General features: G+C 41.4%; 3 protein-coding genes across 3 annotated transcripts; all 3 read right to left on the reverse strand.

Annotated features, from left to right (window-relative positions):
- Positions 1–7: 7 nt before the first annotated feature.
- Positions 8–5,957, reverse strand: LOC146582356 (uncharacterized). The gene is made up of 4 exons (XM_085248320.1): positions 5,557–5,957; positions 2,921–3,021; positions 2,761–2,839; positions 8–2,438 (listed from the first exon to the last, which is right to left on the reverse strand). The coding sequence occupies exons 1-4, from the start codon at positions 5,849–5,851 to the stop codon at positions 1,627–1,629; spliced, it is 1,287 nt and encodes a 428-aa protein (XP_085104446.1). The 5' UTR covers positions 5,852–5,957; the 3' UTR covers positions 8–1,626.
- A 744-nt stretch (positions 5,958–6,701) lies between these two features.
- On the reverse strand, positions 6,702–10,356 carry smtnl1 (smoothelin-like 1). Its single transcript, XM_085295795.1, has 5 exons — positions 10,105–10,356; positions 8,246–8,838; positions 8,032–8,146; positions 7,764–7,915; positions 6,702–7,426 (listed from the first exon to the last, which is right to left on the reverse strand). Exons 1-5 carry the CDS (start codon positions 10,195–10,197, stop codon positions 7,042–7,044), a joined length of 1,338 nt encoding a protein of 445 aa, XP_085151921.1. The 5' UTR covers positions 10,198–10,356; the 3' UTR covers positions 6,702–7,041.
- A 1,308-nt stretch (positions 10,357–11,664) lies between these two features.
- Positions 11,665–18,469, reverse strand: LOC146582358 (uncharacterized). The gene is made up of 12 exons (XM_085246148.1): positions 18,438–18,469; positions 18,309–18,364; positions 17,964–18,239; positions 17,608–17,877; positions 16,938–17,515; positions 13,504–13,646; positions 13,361–13,416; positions 13,076–13,288; positions 12,711–12,980; positions 12,352–12,624; positions 11,808–12,259; positions 11,665–11,731 (listed from the first exon to the last, which is right to left on the reverse strand). The coding sequence occupies exons 1-12, from the start codon at positions 18,461–18,463 to the stop codon at positions 11,720–11,722; spliced, it is 2,625 nt and encodes an 874-aa protein (XP_085102274.1). The 5' UTR covers positions 18,464–18,469; the 3' UTR covers positions 11,665–11,719.

Consider the following 18,469-nt stretch of genomic DNA (forward strand, 5'->3'; position numbering starts at 1 on the left):
TATCCACACTGACTAGCATATTATTGCCCTATCTATCCAGGAAGTACAAAAAAGAGGAAAAAAGCTGCAAAAAATGACAACAGTAGAGGTAGTACGTTTTTAAAGGAAATAATACACATGTAAAAGCAACTGTTATAAGTAATGATTCATGTTTTTCGTTCTCAATTTGTTTGAAGTTCAGACTGAATTAAATCTTATTATTTGAGGAAGCTCGGCAGTTACTTAAAAGTATCCCTATAGTATATAAAAGCAGCTTTACATCAGTGGATTTGAACTAAGCCCAGTAACTTCAGGGTTAACCTTTATTCACTTCTTGCAGTTTGGACATCGCCATGGTAACTCATGCTGCAGACCAGTGTGGGTTATATTTGAGATTAGAGATCAACAGGTATAAAATCACCACCTATCAGCTATCAGATCTTTAAACAGAATTGTGATATTGATGCATCTGTTAACTTACACCGTCTGCATTTTTGGCCAGCTTTCTTTCCTAGCTTCAACTTGCTATATTATTAAAAACAGTAGGTGTTTTCCAGTCTTACTAACAAAAACACTTGAAGCATACACGCAGTCCTACTGCTGCTTTGTCTGCAGAATCCGTTTTACTTTCAGTTTGTATTGTGTGTGTAACTGCTTCATAGTTTTCTAATACTACAGTTTGATCTTCTTGTGTAAAATCAGCCACTCTGCTGTCACTTATCCATCTTTGTAATTGGTCAGATTCTGCCAACGCCACCTCTTTGATATGAACACAGAGAGGAAACCCTAAGTTAGCCAGCTGATAGCCAGCTTCATGTGACTGCTTATCCTGATTACTAGTGTTAGAATAAGTGAATCCAGATAAAGGGAATAACCTGAGTATGCTGAACGTGCTTCCTAGAACAGAGTCTGGGGTCAGAAAACATTAATTTAATATATATCAGTTTGCTGCAGTGGGCAAATCATTGAGCTGGAATGCTTTATAACACTGTATTAAATGTGGTGCATAAATAAGATTCAGAAATGCTCAAATCTGGCCACAAACAGTCTTGTCGTGGTACTTTATCGATACAGAAGTCTGCTATAAAATAGACTTTAACCCCTTAATGCGTAGCGTATCATATTTGACAGCAATTTCTGAGATTTCTAGTGTAATCTTCCCCCTGACAAACCTAAATAAATTGCGCATGACATTTTTAAGGTACTAACGCAAAAAACGAGCAAATATGAAGCAAAGTTAAACTCATATATGCAAATTAGTATTCAAATATTATTTTTAAAAACTTGTCCGAATGTTCAATAATTTCATTAAACATTTTCTGGCAATTATTTTGTGGTCCAAGCTTTAAATGATAATTGATATCCCATTTTGAAATAACATAGACCAAAACAGAAGTAATCCACAGTCACCCACTGCTAACTGTGACATGGTTCTTTATTTCAGTGTCTTCATTTGAGGATCTGTTGTGCACGCTCGAGAATAGAAAGCCGGTTTTCCTATAGTTAAAAAATCTGAACAGCGTTTGTGTCAGCGTATCTGGAATCTACAAGTGCGCGTGATCCAAAACAGTTTTACACTGTGGCACAAATGACAGTAAAAGTGCTTCTAAACTGCAAAGTCTATCAAGTCTTTCTAGTTCGTTGGGGTCAGAGCGCCCCGTTGGTGTGTGTGATCATGTGTCTGCGAAGGTTGCTGGGGTTGTTGAAACTGGCTGTGCACTGACTGCAGGTGTACGGCTTCTCTCCGGAGTGTGTCCGCAGGTGGATCTTCAGACTGCCGTTCTGCGTGAAGCGTTTTCCACATTGCGCACATGCGTACGGCTTCTCGCCCGTGTGAATGCGCATGTGGATGCTAAGTGTGGTCTTGTTGACAAACGACTTGCCGCACAGAGAGCAAGGGACCGGAGACTCCCCAGTGTGACTCGCGCGATGTACGATGAGGTCTTCGCGGCTGTGGAAGCGCTCGCCACAGAAGTTGCAGTCCAGGGATTTGTTGGCGGTGTGAGGGAAGACGTTCTGCTGCTGTGGGAACTGGCTCATGTGGCTGGGGTGCCCCACTTGACCCTCAGTTACTACTAGTGGCGATTTCAATCCAGGGTTCAATGCTGTCAGAGCCATTTGTGTGGAATTATTTCTTTCAAGTTGGTTGTTTCTCACCAGTCCGGCACTGTTATCCTGTGTGACTCTCATTGGAGCTCTGTCACTTGCGCCAGTGGTGAAATTCAGGAGGTTGTCGTGGCCGACGTTGTGGTCAGACAGAGAGCTAAAAGCCTGAAGCTCAGACGCAGAGAAGAGGGTGTCACTTTCATCCTGTAGAGGCCCTTCGCCTCGGCCGTGAACGCACACGATTCTCAGCTCCTCGTTATCACCTGTCGAGCAAGAGGAACCAGCTGGCTCAAAATTCTGAGCTCCTGTTGCAACACCGCCCTGCAGACTGTGGTTTCTAAAGTCACCCTGATCTGAAAAGACAGAGAATAGCATCTTTAAAGGCCACTATGAAACAGAAGCGCTTAGGCCAGTCTTACTCAGCACTCATCAATGAGGAACTGCTTGTGTGTAATTTAGAAAGAGAGACTTTCTATCAGATGCTTGACGTCTGATCTACTTTCTTCCTCCTATTCTCGGCTTGCCTGGTATAATTGTTTTTCAGCCCTAAGATAGAAGATAGACAATCTAGGCTTTTAGAATCTGTGAGCTGTAGTGATGACAAGTAAAGACATAAAATACAAATAAAAATAATAATTAATCAGCCCTTTAAGCTCACTTAAAAATCCTACTCACCACCAACATCTGGCCCACATCCACCCACATCATCCTCATCTTTGATTAGAATGACATCTGGACTCTCCACATCTGCACACTAGCACATTAAGGACAGCTATGCATGAGCAAACTAGATTTCAAACAGAGCTACTGCTATTCATTTATGGACTGCATGTACCTGCACTTGAGCTGCTGAGGAGGTGGTCTTTTTCTCCGACTGCAGGACGATAGAAGCAGCTTCCCCACCCGCCTTTTGAGCCACTTGTGATTTGATGAGAACTGAAGAAGAAAAGGAAAATACATTTTTATTATTCATTAATCTTTATTTAACCAGGAAGTGAAACTCCTTAGATTAAGAATGTCTTTTGCGAGAGTGTCCTGTCCCCAGATAAGCACAGATTTGAACCCAGGACCCTACTACTTTGAGGGTAACTTAAATAACTGTGACCACAGATGGTGTTGATGTAGTCACAGAAGAGCAACAATCATACCTTTACTGTCCTCAAACCCACAACTGTTTTATTAGCTGTACTGTTGCACCACCCAGGAAAGACTTGTGGTGGTTAGTTTTATTTAAAGCAATGTTAACTGCAATGCTAGTGAATGTATAAATCACTGAACTACAGAGCCACACTGAATATGCACGCTTCAAAGCATTTTTATTCGCTGACACTTATAGAGTGTGACAGGCCTGGTGGTGCAGTGGTCAGCATTGTCATCTCACAGCAAGACGATCCTGCTTTGAATTCAGACTATGTGGAGTTTGTGTGTTCTTTCTGCGTGGGTTCTTTACAGGTACTCTAGTTTTCACCCACAGTCCAGAGATTAGATTCATTGTCACACCTACAGTCTAAATGTAAAAGTTTTCCCTGCAACCCTGAACTAGATAAGCAGAAGAAACTGTAAGCTTTTAAAGTCTTTAAAATACAGAACAATTTTGCAGCACTATGCAGGTTCCTCATATTGTGCAGCCCAGAGATATTACAGCTGATCATTTTTTAATATTTCTAATATTATTTCTTTTTTGAGTTTATACCCTCAGTTCAGTTTGGTTTGATTTCAGAAAATGGTTAGTTTTTATAACTAGTTTCTGTGTTACTTTTACCTCAAGATTGATCAAAACCTGAACTAAACACAGTACTTTTGAAGAGGTGAGTCACAGTCATTTAGACATCCTGGTCTCAACAAATATTTGCACCAAAGCCTTACTGCACAGTTTGTAATACCAAATATGGACAAGTCCTCCATATTTTTATTAAATATTTGATTTACTTTCAGTTAGCTATTTGTTCATCTGTTGGTATCAGTATTTATACGAGCTGAAAACGAAAGATTTTAAGAGTCAAGAATAGACGGGGGGGAGGCAACTTCCCTGTTGGTGTCACATGTGTTTGCTGAAACGAGCTGACAGGAATAAAATGAAGGAAGTTCAACACAGCCAGGTTTTCTTTGCATTAGCTGGCTCAATAACACCTAATACCCCCAGCGGAGATAACAAGCATCACAAAAGCAGGCTCTGTGTGCGCTCACAGAAAAACGAGTGTTTCACATGTCATATGATTCCTCTTTGCACAAAATGATCCCTATGAGTGTCGCCTACTCCAGTCAAAGGTCTTGTCAGAGGATGATGATAAAATAGTGATAAAAAAGACATTAATTAAGTGCCTTGAGCTCACAGTTGCTGTGATTTGGAGCTATGCACATAAGACTGAATTCAAAATTGAAGTGAATTGCATAAAAAATAAAACTGTAAACTAAGAAAAGGATTAATGCTGCAGAAAATTATTAATTAAGCAATTCAGACACTTTTGAGACACAGACAGCTCTGACTTTAAGCTTGATATAAAGTCGGTATGCTATTAATCAACCCTCAGATTCATGCAGAGAGTAAAAGAGTCAATTAATGAGAGATAACAAATGTTAGGGAAATCTGTTTATGTTCTGTGTCTGCAAAAAAAACAAGTTGACATGTCGACACCAAATATGATATGAAAGATCATGTAAGACATTCAATTCAATTCAATTCAATTCAATCTTTATTGGCAGACTACATGTCCATAAAAACAAGACAAGAAACACACACACACAACTCCCCCCCCCCCCCCCCCACACACACACACAACACAAGGTATACCATTAAATATATATATGTATATAAATAAGTATATAAAGCATTTGTAAAAATATAAAACCATAATATACATTGATTTTTAATTCATCGTATTAGTGATTTATGATAACATAGAATATGTCCATAAATAACCTGTGTACCTGAGTCTTTGATTCTTTATGGGTTGATTGTGGTGAAGACTAAATGTATTTAAAGGGACAGACACATGTTCTGAGTTGAGGTTGGACTTGTTATAATTCAGCATCACATACTTTAAGCGGAAATTCCACTTAACAATTATTTTAGACTGAGGCTTTGAATGAGCGTATCGAAATGTGTCTTTATTTATTTGTGTATTTGTTTATTTATTTATGTTTCGGTTTAGCTGACCATTATTAAGTTTAAGTAAGTGAGTGAATTCACATTTAATAAGCCGAATAAACTTTTATCACCACAATAAAAAACCCGCTGGTTCTGTTATCTGTGTCACATGACCAGGGCCAGCTGTGTCTGATGCGCGATACTACTCCGCACATCTGCATTTTCATAATCAACTCGTTAAACTAGCTAAAACAGCTGTTTTATACGTTATTAGTTTGAAGTAACTAGCGGTGGGTATTTAATAGTTAATTATATAAATGGCGGGGGCGGAATGTTATTTGTTACTCGAGTATGAAGTACTTTTAAAGTGAAAGTATCGTTACCTTGTGGCTTAGCTCGTGGTTTGGTTATGTTTCCTCTGATGGGAGAAAAGCGGCTCGCTGGTCGATTAGTTCTGGTTTGTAGCCTGAGGGAGAAGAGCTCACTCCTCATAACCTTCATCCTCGTCCTCAGGTTTTCGTTTTCCTTCAAGCTCTGGGTTAAATGCAGACGGAGAGACGCCGAGCTCTCCGAGAACAGCTGGCTGATTTCTGCCACCGCCGCTTTCACCAGCACGTCCATAATGGACAAAAGCTGTGACTCCAGATTCAGGCTCCCCGGTGGCATGTTTGTGGACATGTTTCACTTTGCTGCCACCGAGATTTGTGTTGAAAAAAGGGCGCAACACGGTCAGTAGGTTAGCTTAACAAAAGAGACAACACAATGGCCTTCCTGGTAGCATGATGCTGATTACCGTAATACCCAGAAAGCAGGGACACTGGGGGGTGATGCTTGGCTGGTGATGATGTTTGTTTGAAGAAACCAATTTCTGTAGTTTTGAAGGCAATTCTTGGTTGATATAGTTTTAGTTGCTCAACAGTTGGCTTTGTGGTATTAGTTTGTTTCGATACAGCGAATTGTTTCAATGGGTTTACATTTTTAAAAGGCCTTCCAGGAAAGAACATGTCTCTCCACATATTTAAACATAATGATGACTTCACATGTGAGGGGGAGTTACCTCATCTATATAGATTAATGTTTCCCCAGTACCATCACAGGAGTAATGATAGCTGTTCGCTTTCCGCTTTAGTTTGGGGGATGTGGGGGATCTACGATTAACAAAATCAATATTAAATTTGAATTGGATAGACCTACACTTGGTCTCTGGCCCTCTTAAATAAGCTCTGGCCCAGAGAAACCTGCTTTGGGGTGTTGTTTACATTCAATTTAATGGAGGATAGTGTTATAAATTGCATTAGCAGACCAACTTTTCTTTTGGAAGCTTTTCACAGCTCTTGTAGCATCTTTTGTCTGCCTGAAAACCCTGAACATTTGCCCGCACAATCTTTCACAGTGTCATAACCCCCTCCCCACTGTTACCTTGTTCACAGTAACAATCTGGAACAACTCAAAATTTTAACATCTGACCAGAAATAGTTTAACCTTTTCATGTGTATTATGAAAAAAGTAAATACGGCACACACTCTCTCAAGGTTTTCTTATTGCACAAGCAGCTTTTTAATTCACAAGATCTTTGTTTCATTGTTATTTTTTCATAGATACACAGCAATTTCTTGCTTTTCGTGCTCAGAACAACATAAAAAGCAGCATATCTGTAAATGGAAAAAACACTCACAGAAGTACATTTTCAAACACGCTGTAACTACGAGACATCATCATCACAAGTATTTTAGTTTTGAGTGATTTTTTTGTTGTACCTCATTACTCCGACAGTAGTCAGTCCAACAATGCCAGACTAAGACTTGCTCCTTGTAGTACCATAAACAATCTTTTTGGTCTTTTCAGTCTTTGTGTTTGCCAGTGTCTGTCTAAGACTCTGCCTCGACTGATGAACTCTGACCTTCCTCCACCACACAGCTCTTTGATGGACTCCCTTCCTCATTAGTGCCCTCCATCTCTGTACCGTCTACTGGTTTATCCTCCTGACTGCTCATCGTCTCGTTCTCAGCAGACTCTTCCTCATCTTTCTCTGGCGACACCTCTCCTGCTGCATCATCTCCTTTGTCCTTCTCTTCCTCCTCGTTACCAGCCTTCTCTTTCTCCCCCTTCTCTTTGTCCTTCCTCTCTTTCTCTATTTTGGAGAGGCTGTGGCACAGGGACTGGACATATGTGAACACACACATTGGGTCTGGGTTGTTACCCATCATGAGCATGTCACTCACTTCCAGCAGAGGGCAGCAGTCAGCCAAGGACCTGTCAGGGATACACAAAGGAGGGGAAAGGATAAAGTTGAGGTGACAAGGTGGCAGTCATTCATAGTAATATGAATAAGAGATTTCTAACCAGGTGCATTTACATTAACAGTGTCATTCCATACATTGTTTTCCTGAAACTTTCTTTTTTGGACAGCCAACATGCAGAATTTTATTTTAGTTACATTCTTTTCACAGCAGTTCTCCTTTTGTATTATTCACCGTGACCTTGTTATATTATGTTCTGCATGTAAAGTTCCGACTCTTAAATATTGTAATTGTGTTATTCAGTCTTAGCTGAACTGAACTGAGAGAAGAAAGAATGAAGAAATCCATACTCTGCAGTTTTGAAGGCCAGAGTGAAGTTTTTCTCCCTCTCCTCTGGCTTCAGTGAGCTGTATTCAAAAGCATCTGGAAAGAAACGATGAATCAGAGCGCAGAATGCCATCCCATTGCACCAGGATGACGAGAAGTTTTCTATGTTGATGCCCTAAAAAATGCAAGAGACAGACACATGGGAAGAGCATCTTAAATTAGGTCTTCTTTTATCTCTGGATCTAGAATGCGGATGTGTCGCATTAGATAAAGATTTAACGCTGAGCTCACCTCGTAGTTCCGAGTCTTGTTGCGACACCACTGAAGTATCTTCTGTTTGATTGAAGCTCCTGTAGCCACAGCAGCAGATGACTTCTGAATCTTGAAGTTGCGAGGTATTGGTGTCCTAGCAGTGTTGCAACACAGTTTCTGATTTAACCTCTTGAGGAACATTTTTAACTGTCACACTCTAATTTGAGGTACTAAGCATCATGTAGTTACTTACTCTGGTGCGCCCTTCTGGAACTTGGCGATGATGTCGTTTTTAGCAGACGCTCTTATGGAGCGTGCAGAGGGTCTTGGTCGAGAGAGAGAAGAGGAGGGGGGACCACTCTTTCTTTTGGGCTTTGCCTGCTTTTCTGCTTCTTTTGTCTTTCCTTTGTCCTTTGGCTCTGCATCTTCCTCTGTCACTTGTTTTTTCTTCTCTGCCTCTTGTTCTTTCACATCTTTACCTATTTCCTTTTTCTCTTTCTCTTTGTCCTTCATGTCCTCTCCATCTTTTCCAGTCTCACTACTCTGGATCTCTGCCACTTGCCCTCCTTTCTCGGTTTCTTCTGCATCCTCCTCTTTATCTTTTCCTTCACGTTCAGAATCCTTCACCTCAGCACCAGTAGATGCTTTCTCCTTATCTTGTGCAGCTGCTTCAGTATCATCTTCACCAGACTGTGACACAGTCTGAGGTTTCTTTGTGTCTCCTGACGTCTCCTTTTCTGCCTCTTCTGATACAGTATCTTCCTCAGCCTTATCCTCAGTCTCCATTACCCTCTGACCTTCTGCTCCTTCCCCCAAGTCTTTATTCTCCACCTCTGGCTCGCCGGCCTGTGCAAAAATAAATATGTGACAAACACTCGTAATACATGTCTGTGACAATAGTTCTATCACTTCTAAATTCTAGCCTTATACCAAGGCATCAAGACAAAGTGGAGTTTAAGGTGGAGTATTCAGTATAAGTAACAGTGTAGGTTACACAGTAATTTTCTTTGCTATTTCCTTTCCCTGGGTTTGGGTGAAGAAGGGTATCCCATATAGAATTTTGCCAGATCAGAGATCCAGATTTACCCGCTGTGGTGACCCCTTGTGAAGAAGGGAGAAGCTTCTTCATAGTCATTTCTCTGTGGGGGCACTACATCACATGTTTTCTTTTCAGCATGACTCAGAGGATAGTCTTCCTCTTTTCTTTCAGTTATTTACATCTCTGATAACTATCTTCTTCTTTTCAGTCTTGTAAAGAGGATTTTTTCTGTTTCTTTCATGAAAAAATGTATGAAGAATGAACAAAAGTTTATTGTGTTTTTTATTTTATTTATTTCAGATTTGTAATGCGAGCCATTAGTTCATTTGCTGTGTGTTGTATTTTTTTTTTTTTTAGGTATTTCTTTCATTAACTCTGATTTGTATTTTTAAAATTATTCTTTGTGATTTTTCTGTGTTCTTCAGTTCTTGGTCTTGCTATGTGAAACGTTTGAGCTGTTTACATGAAAGCTGCTGTATAAATAAAGTGGACTTTCCACAAGTTACTCGAGGGATAACACAGTCCTTGTAATGTGAGACCTGGAGCTCTAGGATTTGTTGAGTATTATAAATATACACCTCAGAGTTGGAACTTTCAAGGGGAAAATTGGCCTTTTACAGTTTTAAAACCAATGATCTCACATCATATGTTAAAAATCTTCATACAAAAAAAATGTAATGCATACATTATTATTTCCTCATGATTAAATAGGCCCATGTACCCTGTTTATTAATGACACACCAGGTCAGGCATCACAGCAGTGACTCATCAGTGGGAAAAGGAAACTCCAACGTTGTATGTGTGGCTTAGTGTGTGTCATGTGCACTACTTTGCATAACTTGTGTGAGTGTGTATTTACGTGTGTATGTGTCATTCTTCAGCCAGTAGTAAGAACAGGTGTAGCAAATGCAGCCAACAACCCCTTCTCCCGCTCTGCTGTCCCAACACAGCACCTGCTACAGCCACGAACACTCTCACTGCTTTTTCCCAGTACAGAACATGATGGACAGTCATTGTGGGTGAATGTGAAAATGTTAATGAACATGTTAAATAAATAAATAAATGATACAGACCTGGTTGCTGTTGTTGTTGGTGTCAGTGGGATTGGTTGATTCCGTGGAATCGAATGTGTCCTGTTTGGGTGATTCTCCATCCATGGTGTCCATAAATGTGTGTGTATCAGCTGGATTAGAGGTCAGATCAGACTTTGGTACACTAACGTTTTAATTCAGTCAAAGGTGAAAGCCCCTCTTAATGTCTCTGTGTCCCACTACTCCTGTCTGCCTTTCTCCCCTTCTCAGCAACACTGTCCTGAGTTTTAACACGTATGTGTGTGTGTGTTGGTTTGTGAATATCCGCCTTCACCCGACACCCCCGCCCTCTGCTTTGTAAGGATTCCTGTGCTTCTTTATCTGACCTTTTGGACAACACAGGTTCCCGAAATAGAGTTACAGTGACATAGGCTCAGTCCTCCAGGCCGGACAGCTGCGTCTGCTGTGGAAACCATGGTTGTACACACACACATATACATAAGCACTGAAACCATTAAATATGCCTTCTCTCTTTTAGCAAAATATAGACACAATTTAGCTACCACCTGTCCCGTTTATAAGCTCTTACTGTAAAGTGTGGTGATTTAGAGTACTGTACTGTTGGGATGCTTAAATTAATAAAATTAAAAGCAACAGTTCAACATTTGGGAAACTTATACTTATAGCAAAAGGTCAAGAAAAGGAAACATGAAACACAAATCCACGTGAGTGGTCTATCTCAGCTCTGTTCAAAGCAATAAAATCCACCTAAATATTTTTTTAAGAAATTACACACACTTATTTTTTTGAAAAAATAAATGTACTTGACAATAAAATTTTCAGCCCTGAAACCCAAATGTGACTTTTGAGGGCCTTTTCTTAGTGAATGTACATAATTTCCCTTAGAGTAGGCTTTCTTTCTTGAGTGGAATCAAATGGTCCATGTATCATTTCGCTCTAAACTCACTGCAGTTCTCCTGTCAACACCTTGTACATCACGACTCAAATCACAGCTCTTCATCTAATGTAACCTGGATGTTTGTGAAAGAAGGAGCCATGTGGCAAAGGGAGGGGGAGTTCAGCTATTTATAGTTACCCTCCTATAATCTAGTAGATTTCAGAATCTGTACATATGTGGAGGATTCAAATTATTGTCTGTAGCTTAGGTGAAAGGTTTCCAAGGGATTCCCTTGTACTGCTTGTGTGTCCACATTTTTTGCAATTCCCACCAGGGAAAGTAAACCCTTCCAGTATTTTTATGTTAAATACTTGAAAGCGTATATAGGTTACTGCCAGTGTGAGATCCACCTTAACATATAGATCTACAACTTACAAAACTGGATGCCCTTCTTGACAGCCTGAGCAGGGTAAACTTGCTTATACCAGGCCATAAGTGGGACTGTCCACTTATGGGTCACTACAGGTTGCCAACAGAAAACCCAAGTAGTTCCCTTAAGGTCATAAACCCCACATGGGCAGGTCTAAATTCAGGCGCGCATTCGGTCTTTTAACAGATCATAAATTGAGCCCAGTAGTTACATTACATGCAATTTCTACAACCTTAGTCGTTCCCGCACCACCACTAATAAGAAAAGTGACCAGGAGTATTTCATAAGACTTTATTGATTAAACTTGTGCTCATGCCTTTGAGATTCAGCTAGTATTTTATCTGGAAGGAAAGAGGGAAAGAGTTAGTACAGTTACAATATGCAGATTGTGACATGTAGGCATTTTAGGAAACATACCTGCGTAACACCTGTGTAGGGGTAGGGGTGGTCTTTCAGGTAGTGAGTGCTGTGAGAGTAGTCTCGTCCCTGCTCGTAGTCCTGGCTGAAGTGACTGACTGTGCCCGCAGGGTACTGGCCAGTCAGGAACAAGAAGTCAAAGGATGGATACGGACTACCCCACAGCCCACCCATTCCAAACTGTCCTGTGGCAAAGCCTGGGGATGCCAGTCCACCGGCAGCAGCAAAAGCGTCCATCGTAGCTGGGACAGTCCTGCGACCTAGTTCTTCTGTCTCCGACTGGTAGTCCCCAGCCTCAGCAGCCTTCTCATAGTGGGACAACTCTCCTGGTTGGTACGCAGGTACTGGTGGTAGAAGCGCACCAGGCTCATCAGCTGTGCCAGAGGCAAGGCTTTGAGGGTTGGGTGATGATTCCTCACCGAGCTTGGGAGGTGGGACAGCCCAGTTGATTTCTGAGAACAGCAAAATTTAAGCCAAGGTTACCAAGGATTCGGGTCAGGAGATCCTAATGATTGCATTTATACTGCATCATCACACTAGGTACCAGCTGCAGGTTGAGAAGTTGCTCCAGTTTGTGCAGAGCCAGCTGTGCTTCCTCCTGCCTGAGCAGGAGCGGAGTAACTGGAGCCGGTGTATGGTGCTGCCACACTTTGAGCAGCATGTGAGAAACCAGGCTGCTGCACTGCAACACCTCCATATGGAGCACTATAAGGCACAGCTACAGAGGAGGGGTATGGATAAGGTCCTCCCTGGCTTAGGGCAACATTAGCACCAGTATTTGCGCTGCTACCTCCAGTAGAAACACCAACATTTGAACCTTTTGAAAGAGAAAGCCACACAACACTTGCTGGTAATGTTCACAATAAATGTTTGTAGTGCATCATGAAATATTCCATTATTTACCAGCTGCAGGTCGAGCAGCACCTCCACCCTGTGTGGAGCCAGTCGTGTATCCTCCAGCCTGGGCAGGACCAGAAGAACTGGAGCCAGTATATAATACTGGCACGCTCTGGGGAGCATATTGATAGACACCAGGCTGCTGCACTGCAACCCCTCCATACAGAGTATTGTAAGGTACAACCACAGAGGATGGGTATGCATAAGGTCCTCCCCGAGTCAAGGCAACATTACCTGCAGTGTTACTGCTACCGGGGGAAGCACCAACATTTAAATCTAGGAGAAAGCAGAATGCCTTTTTGTAATGAGAGCAATGCACATTTAAACTCACGAAATATTTCACTGGTTATAAGCTGCAGGCTGAATAGTACCCCCAGTTAATGTAGAGCCAGCTGTGTATCCACCAGCCTGAGTAGGTTGAGAAACACTGGAGCTGACATATGCTGGGACTAGAACCCCTCTGTATTGAGGGCTGTAGGGAACAAGTCCAGGAGTTAAATTGGCTAAAGTTCCTCTTGGGTTTGAGGCAAGATTATCTGCAGTGTTTACATTAGTTATCCTGTATTGAGTGCTGGGATTAGAGCCTGGGTGAGAAAGAACTGAAATTAATGAAGATTTATCACAAAGTTTTGTATGTTTAGGAATGTTTCACCTACCTTTCTCAAGAGGAAGGCTGCATATATCCACAACCAGCAAGACAAAAAGGGAACCCCTGAAACCATTTGAAAATATCAATCACGTGCCTACAAAAAGTAGTCAGTTGTGTAAAAAGAGAAAGCCAACTACACCTGCCACATACCCCAGTGAGAGGCTTGCAGTCATCATTCTGAAGGCAACCAGTAGAACAAAAGGTGAAGGGTTAAAAATGCTGCGAGAAAGCAGTCTTAACCAATCAGAGCTTAAAGAAGTAATGGAATACACCTGCTGGAAAGGTGACTCAAGCTTGAGTCAAAGATAAGGAGTATCATAAAGGTGGCTATCAACTGGGCTTCAACAATCAACAATTCCTATATGAAGACAATGAGTCCAATCAGAGACATTATCAGATGATGAAAATAAAATGATGGTAAAATCTAGAAATAGTATGAAAAATAAAGATTTAAAATGCAACACTGATGCAAATAATACAAGTGATTCATGTGGCAGAAATGCATAGTATAAAGTACAAGTATAAAAGCATTTATACATTTTGTGCATCACATGTCACATCCCAGTGATAATGTGATGTGCATTTGTGCTGCTGTAACTACAGCTGGGTTTTATTCATGGTGTTTATAAGGTACTAAAGGTACAGCTTAACAGTGTGCACATATAAAACATATTTAGCCAACAGTCTTTAGGGCACTTAAACATGCTGTAAATAAAGGAATCAGTGGAGACGTAACACTTTTAGATGGAAACTGTCTACATAACCTGGCTTAACCAGGTTAAGCGTTCAGTATAAGTTACCGCAGTGATTTCCCAGGTAAAAACAGAGCCACGTCTGTGACGTGTAAAGCTTTGAGATCGACCTGCTTGCAGACTCATTATTCTCACTTCATAGTTACACCTGTTAGGTGCGAGGAGCTGCTGACTACCCTACAACAATCTCAGATGGTGTAGACGTCAAATTCTGAAAAATAACAAGGGTTCATTTGCATTTGTTATTTGGATAGATGATTCCATTTTTGTGGAAATCTAAGCAGTTTTATGCTAATCATCAGTGACAGTTCATCTCTCACTGTTCTGTTGACCTTTTCTGTGAGATGTGCGAACACTGAGCCAATACGACCCTTATTAGACTTCTAGCTTTTTGGACATTTCAGCAACATTATACATTTGTTAGGAAGAAATGTGCAATAAAAATGAAGTTTAATTAAAATTCACTTTAATGGGAAATAAAATAATTTGTCTCATGTAGGTCCTAAAACCATCTCTCATAAACAGAGCTTAAATCTCAATAATGTACAGCTGTTGGTCACAATAACAATAAACAATGAAACTGCTTAAAATGAATTACTATATATTTTTATAACATAGTGACCCTTATAAGAAACATCACATGCCACAAGTGCAGATAATAGTACCTCAGAACAGATTAAGACCAACTACAGTTACAAAGTACTTTCACATGAAAATATAGGTGAAATAGAATAAGGTTAACCGACCCCTGCTCTTGAGCAGCACATGGGGATGGGGAAAAGGGAAGATCTCTTATAATAATTTAGTTCAGTTAATATAGGAACAGCTCCAAAACCAGACCCTACATTTGCTGTTGGCTAGCTCTGAACAGCATACAGACAGAAGCAGCAGTTCACAACAAGTGACTCATGGTAGTCTTTGTAAGGTAAGCCCTACAATATGAGAGCAATAACCTCAGGAATCATATCATCCCATGTGGTAAAATACTTGGCAAAAATAGGGAGGACAAACATCCTTTTAACAGGAATACACATCCAAGAGAAATAGACGCCTGCTACGACTAGCTAGGATGCTACAGAACAGTGAGACGCAGCAATGAAGAGCAAAGAAAAACCCAGACAACACACGATACACAAAGAAGACTGGGGGTTGGACTGAAGTGAGAAACAAGTAAACAAACAAATAACAAACCCTACAAAAACCACAAATCAAAAACATATACCTCCAGAGCCCGAGATACCTGACAAGGCAAACAACTGCCTTGGTGGAGCTGAAAAGGTGATCTTTAACACAAATCTTAAAAATAAAGAGTCTGTCTATGTGCCAATAAAATAAATCATTCATTTACAGTTACAGTGGTGAATAATCATATTTAATATTTACAAAGTTTCAAATATTGAGGGCATTATGTGTGAAAGTCATCTCTATGAGCCAGTGCTCAAACTGTTTTTTGTTGTTGCTCATTTCCATATTATGTCAATGACAACTGATATCATTGATATGGCCATCTCATGGCACACGTCTATGGCTGTGAGTTCAGAAGAAGCCCCACCCAAACGCTGTTCAAAGCTTTTGCATGCTAGAGGCAGCCAGTCCAAAGGAAATTAATTTCAAGGGAGGGGGAAGGGAACTGAAATTTCTTGTTGCAGACAGGAAATGAACTTGAGAGGTGCACCAAGACCACTATAATAAAAATAAGGATTTTAAACTGCATCATGCAAAGCTACTCTAGTAATCCACAAATAAAGATGGAACTAGAAATTAGCAAAATAGTCTTCTTTGTTTTGGTCTTATATGGCCTGCAGTTACTTCATAAATGGTGGTTAATGTGAAAAGTGGAGCTGTAATGCATAGCTGTTAGTCTTTCACATGGAGCTGAGGACATAAAGTCAAGAGAGTAGAAAGGATTGTGGATTTGTAAATGCTGTTAACACCTGTGTGGGAGTGTCTGCAAATCATTGACGATAAACTGTTGCATGTTCATTTGACATGCTAGTTACAGAAATCACAGCATTCATCTGTACTACAAGTTTGTGTAGAGGAGCGTTATTAAAACTTGATTTATTGGCCACATGGGGGAAGCATAATATAAAGCAGCAGGCTTGTCCTATAGTGTTTATACTCAGATGCAGCAACATCATGCAATACAAATGTTCATGTTTTATGCCAACAGAATCTGAAATTTGCAAGCCAGTTACATGCCATAGATTTTTACATTTCCTCACTTTAAGACCTGAAAAGGAACTACTGTATGGCAAACTAGTAAAGTGAATTCTGTGTAGTCTCACTCCCAACATGACAGATGTCTTAGTTATCTAAAGTGCTTTAATTTCTGTGGGAAATTAAATACCTAGAATTATTAGCTTGTCTTTATCATGCCAATTAGTTGATCAGGGTTTTAAAAAGTTGCCTAAATCTGCCCAAGTTTGGAAATCATTGGGGGCTTACACTAGGGTCTTGCTTTTTGTATCAGAGACCGAAGATATACTAGAAGCTATAGACTACTGAACCATTAAGTATCCAAGGCTGACTACAGCAATTGGCATTTATCCACAGACATGTGAACAGGCACTTAGAGCCTTGCCGGAGTAGCAAGGGAGGGTGGGTGTAAAGCTTCATTACCACTCACTACAGAGGAGACTGAAGTCACTGTTTCAAAAACACTGAAAACCAAGTTTATTGTATCACATGGATTCATTCACGAGTTCATTGTGTTGCCCAGTTCAGTAAGCCGATTGGATTCAGCTAGTATTTTATCTGAAAGACAAGAGGGAAGTGTAAGTACAATTACAACATGCAGTTGTGGTAAAATTTAGACATTAGGAAACATACCTGCGAAACACCTGTGTAGGAAGAAGCGGGTACCATTTGTGCTCCAACCTGGTAATAACCTCCCACCACTGGACTGCTCACATACAAGCTGGGAGTCTGAAGGCTCTGAGCTGCTCCAACAGCCCCCACTGACTGTGCAAAGCCGGGGTAGGGGTGGTCTTTCAGGTAGTGAGTGCTGTGAGAGTAGTCTCGTCCCTGCTCGTAGTCCTGGCTGAAGTGACTGACTGTGCCCGCAGGGTACTGGCCAGTCAGGAACAAGAAGTCAAAGGATGGATACGGACTACCCCACAGTCCACCCATTCCAAACTGTCCTGTGGCAAAGCCTGGGGATGCCAGTCCACCCGCAGCAGCAAAAGCGTCCATCGTAGCTGGGACAGTCCTGCGACCTAGTTCTTCTGTCTCCGACTGGTAGTCCCCAGCCTCAGCAGCCTTCTCATAGTGGGACAACTCTCCTGGTTGGTACGCAGGTACTGGTGGTAGAAGCGCACCAGGCTCATCAGCTGTGCCAGAGGCAAGGCTTTGAGGGTTGGGTGATGATTCCTCACCGAGCTTGGGAGGTGGGACAGCCCAGTTGATTTCTGAGAACAGCAAAATTTAAGCCAAGGTTACCAAGGATTTGGGTCAGGAGATCCTAATGATTGCATTTATACTGCATCATCACACTAGGTACCAGCTGCAGGTTGAGAAGTTGCTCCAGTTTGTGCAGAGCCAGCTGTGCTTCCTCCTGCCTGAGCAGGAGCGGAGTAACTGGAGCCGGTGTATGGTGCTGCCACACTTTGAGCAGCATGTGAGAAACCAGGCTGCTGCACTGCAACACCTCCATATGGAGCACTATAAGGCACAGCTACAGAGGGGTATGGATAAGGTCCTCCCTGGCTTAGGGCAACATTAGCACCAGTATTTGCGCTGCTTCCTCCAGTAGAAACACCAACATTTGAACCTTTTGAAAGAGAAAGCCACACAACACTTGCTGGTAATGTTCACAATAAATGTTTGTAGTGCATCATGAAATATTCCATTATTTACCAGCTGCAGGTCGAGCAGCACCTCCACCCTGTGTGGAGCCAGTCGTGTATCCTCCAGCCTGGGCAGGACCAGAAGAACTGGAGCCAGTATATAATACTGGCACGCTCTGGGGAGCATATTGATAGACACCAGGCTGCTGCACTGCAACCCCTCCATACTGAGCATTATAAGGTACAACAACAAAGGATGGGTATGCATAAGGGCCACCCTGGCTTAAGGCAACATTACCTGCAGTGTTTGTGTTACCTCTCCGGTAAGGAGTGCCTGGATAATAGCCTGAGGGAGAAGGAAACATTAATAGAAGTTAAGCACTACAGTTTGTATATATGGAAAAGTTTCACCTACCTTTCTCAAGAGGAAGGCTGCATATATGCACAGTCAGCAAGACAAGGACTGAACCCCTAAAACATTTGTAAAAGATCATTAACTATAATAGGCCAGAAGATCAGAAATTAAAATACACTTGCCACATACCCCAAGAAGTAGTCTGTTGTCATCATTCTGAA

Source organism: Mchenga conophoros, linkage group LG2 (assembly GCF_057382185.1).
Source record: "Mchenga conophoros isolate Kocher_MC1m ecotype Shallow Benthic linkage group LG2, M_conophoros_male_GT1.1, whole genome shotgun sequence".
Classification (NCBI taxonomy): Eukaryota; Metazoa; Chordata; class Actinopteri; order Cichliformes; family Cichlidae; genus Mchenga; species Mchenga conophoros.